At 34.0% G+C, this 4,114-nt stretch overlaps 1 protein-coding gene across 1 annotated transcript in view; it reads left to right on the forward strand.

Moving 5' to 3' along the window:
- The window catches only part of NFAT5 (nuclear factor of activated T cells 5), a 131,206-nt gene that overhangs the window by 83,201 nt on the left and 43,891 nt on the right, over positions 1-4,114 (forward strand). The window contains exons 4-5 of the mRNA XM_037742253.1: positions 453-645; positions 3,115-3,305. Of these exons, the coding sequence (XP_037598181.1) occupies positions 453-645; positions 3,115-3,305 (384 nt within the window). The remainder of the gene's footprint in view (positions 1-452; positions 646-3,114; positions 3,306-4,114) is intronic.

Here is a 4,114-nt window from a genome sequence, read left to right on the forward strand (position 1 = left end):
TTTGCTTTGCAATTAAAAAATAACAGTAGGTAATCTTATAGCTTTATATAGAATTTGGAATTTATATATGGAATGCATACATGGAATTTTTAAATCTTATTTTGACTGAAGTGCAATGTGAAAGGCCATAGTGACATTAACTATTCTTTGCTGTTATTCTCAGTTTATTGCACTCAATCTTTCTCCCTTCCTCCTACTACTCATATACATTCGTTTTCTGTCAAACTTACTTTCTCTTATTTTTGTACCATATAATAAACTTTTAATAAAACGTTTGAAGATACTTTGCTTATGTATCTTCCTTTAGGCAATATTTTATTTTTCCAGTAAGTTAAATAGTTGTTTTTACTATTATTGCCAGTTCTGTTTCTTCCTTTGTCTTAAATGACTTTTTATCTTTTATCAAAAAACTCTTTTTGATACTTTCTTCATGTTGTGCTCTGATTTCTCAGAACATTGGAAAACCAAAAAGGAACTGGAGTAAAGAAGAGCCCTATGTTGTGTGGACAATATCCTGTTAAAAGTGAGGGAAAGGAGCTGAAGATAGTTGTACAACCTGAGACACAGCACCGAGCTCGGTACCTTACTGAGGGCAGCCGAGGCTCAGTAAAAGACAGAACACAGCAAGGCTTTCCTACAGTAAAGGTATTTACTTTATTTGTCATCTGAATTTTAGTTAAAATGTAAAGGGAAATGAGAATATGTCCTGAAAAGTAAAGTATTTTCAGTCATGAATTTTCTTCCTTCATATTTGATATTTGAATTAGAATCATCCAAAACTTTATATTTAGAAAGAGTTTTTTTTTTTTTTTTTTTTTTTTTTTTTTAATTTTATTTTTTTTTTTTTTTTTTTAGACAGAATCTCACCCTCTTGCCCAGGCTGGGGTGCAGTGATGCGATCTCAGCTCTCTGCAGCCTCTGCCTCCCAGGTGCAGGCAATTATTAAGCCTCAGCTACCAGAGTATCTGGGAGTGTGCCACCAGGCCCAGCTAATTTTTGTATTTTTAGTAGAGGCAGGATTTCACCATGTTGGCCACACTGGTCTCAAACTTCTGATCTCAAGTGATTTGCTTGACTTGGAGAAAGAAATGTTAAGGTGAATTCAAAGAAATATAGTAGAAATTATTAAGAACTTTGAAAATAAGGTTTTTGAGATGATTATTGTAATCAGGACTATTGGACTGAGGAATTGGTTTTAAATCTTCAGTTTAAGAAATAGAATATCAAAAAAAAAAAAGAAATAGAATGTCATTTGTATATACTGAAGTACAGGGGGAAAGAAGAAAATGAGAAAAAAAATGGGATATCAATTGAGTCTTAATTTTTTTAAAGGTTGAGACTAAAAGTTAAAAGAGACTTAAGTGTTAGCACCTAGGATATCTTGTTATAAAGAATATTTGTCTTTGAAGACAAGCCTCAGAAAAATGGGGGAATAGGGAGAGGACTTAACAAGTGTTCCTACCCTTTGCAAAATACTAAACAGGGAGGAATTTTGGCTAATTCCATGATAGATTCTTATTAAATACAGTTTGTATAAATATATTAGTTGAACAGTATTTTAAGTTTGGAGCAGAGTTGGACTGCCTTTCATTTTATACTTGAATGAAATTATGATTGAAACTCTGAATTGGGAAACGTGTCTGCCACCATTTATAAGGTTGGTTAATAGTCACATGTACAATATCATGTCTACCCCTTTTCCTAGCTACTACCTTAACCCACACCCAATCCTTCAAACCCAGGACAGGTAATAAGCAAGTGAAAAACTTATGTTATGCTTTGTGTAAATATTTGTCTAGCCAGATATTTTGGTAGTTTGGTCATTATGTTTAACTGAATTGCCCTGACTTTTAAGTTATGTTTTGTCTAGTTCGAAGTATTGTTAGATTAATTGCTTTACTATGAAAGGGAATGAATTGACCTTAAAAGTTTATCTGTAGCCGGGCATGGTGGTGCATGCCTGTAATCCCAGCTACTTGGGAGGCTGAGGCAGGAGAATCACTTGAACCCAGGAGGCTTAGTTTTCAGTGAGCTGAGATCACACCATTGCACTCCAGCCTGGGCAACAAAAGCAAAACTCCATCTCAAAAAAAGAAAAAAAAAGTTTGTTTAGTCATTCATTCAACAAATACTGCACTCCTAGACAGGCAAAAAATCTCCTAGTTGGCTGCTGCTATGATAAAAAACAAAACAAACAAAAAAACCAAATACTGCACTCTTCTATGTGCCAGACACTGTTCATCTAGGTTCTGCTGACCAGCAAATTGACTAGTTTGCTTATTATCCTCATTATACCATTTTACAGAGATAGGACTGTACTGGAATAGAAAAGATGTGTCAGTTTTTTAAGCACTTGGTATGCATTGTACAATTTACTTTGTAATTTTCTGCCTTCTCTATTAGTTTCAATGTTTAACTATAAATCTTATCAAGAATCAGGATTGGAAACACTTGTTCCCAAGTGCTGTTTTAAATATTTATTTATTTTTCAGCCTACAAACTATAATTTAATTTATGAAGGCTTGCTAGTGACCTGTAATCATCCATAGATCCTACTTTGAACTAGCAGCCTCTCGGACCATAATATTTTGGCCCAGGATTTAATGGTGTTATATGTATGTATCTAGTCCATGAAAATGAGCTTAATTTCCCTGTTACTCATATAGCTGCACTTGTACTTCTCTACTCAAGTAGCTTTAGTTAGAATAAAAATTTGGTATATGTACTCTCATTTCATAATGATGATGATGCCACCAACATAGGTTTGTAAGTTTTTTCATTAGTTATGATGGTAAGTCCTGAGTAACCCAAATGCTGCCCAAAGTGCTGTGCATTCATTCTCATCTGCTTGTACAAATAAATTATAAATGATAATTTATCATCTAACATCTAAATTTATAATTTAAGTATAGTTATTACAGAATTAAAAGCATGACTTCAGGAATTTAACCAACTCTTTTGTGAAAATGTTTTACCTCTATTTTTCTGGAAGATTTAAATGTTTTTAAATGTAACCCAGTTACAAGTAGAGGATTTGGTCTTAAATATTTGATTTTATAATTAGATTATTTGTAATGCCAATTAGTGTTTCTGCTGCATGTTTTCTAATTTCAGCTGGAAGGCCACAATGAACCTGTAGTGTTGCAAGTGTTTGTGGGCAACGACTCTGGACGAGTGAAACCACATGGATTTTATCAGGCCTGCAGGGTAACTGGACGAAATACAACTCCTTGCAAAGAAGTGGACATTGAAGGCACTACTGTTATAGAAGTTGGCCTTGATCCTAGCAACAACATGACACTGGCGTAAGTACTTAGTAATAATTTTTTCATTATATGTTACATTCTTGTGTTAGGCAGGAGAATTGTTCAGTTTCTAATGTACAGAAGATTTTTGGTATTTTATTAAAATGTTTTAAATAATTATGAATAAAAAAAGACATTACTTCAGACTGCTAATGGGTTAAAATTAACTGTTTTACCCTTTGCTAAATAATTCCCATGGTTGGGCCAGGTGCAGTGGTTCATGCCTATAATCCCAGCACTTTGGGAGTCTGAGGTGGGTGGATCATCTGAGATCAGAAGTTCAAGAGCAGCCTGGCCAACATGGCGAAACCTTGTCTCTACTACAAATACAAAAATTAGCTGGGGTGATGGTGCATGCCTGTAATCCCAGCTAATTGGGAGGCTGAGACATGAGAATTATTTACACCCAGGAGGCAGAGGTTGCAGTGAGCTGAGATTACGCCACTGCACTCCAGCCTGGGTGACAGAGCGAGACTCTGACTCACAAAAATAAAATAAAATGTAAATAAATAAAAACCAACTTCCCAGAAATAACTACTATTTTAGTGTTTATCTTCATAGTCTTTTTTGAACACAATTGATAAAGTACTGTACCCATTGTCTTGTAATCTGTTTTTTACTTAACCTATCATGAGCATTTTTCACATATCATTCAACGTGATAATGTACTTTTTAGTGGCTGTCTAGTATTCCATCCTTCTGGAGGCATCTACTAATTTTAAAAGTAAAGTCCATTTTCTCTATTTTCTGAATTAGCTCTGTAAAGAAAGAGATTAAATGTATTTAAAAAAAAAAAAAAAAAAAAAAAA

This window comes from Cebus imitator, unplaced genomic scaffold (genome assembly GCF_001604975.1).
Source record: "Cebus imitator isolate Cc_AM_T3 unplaced genomic scaffold, Cebus_imitator-1.0 Scaffold118, whole genome shotgun sequence".
NCBI lineage: Eukaryota > Metazoa > Chordata > Mammalia > Primates > Cebidae > Cebus > Cebus imitator.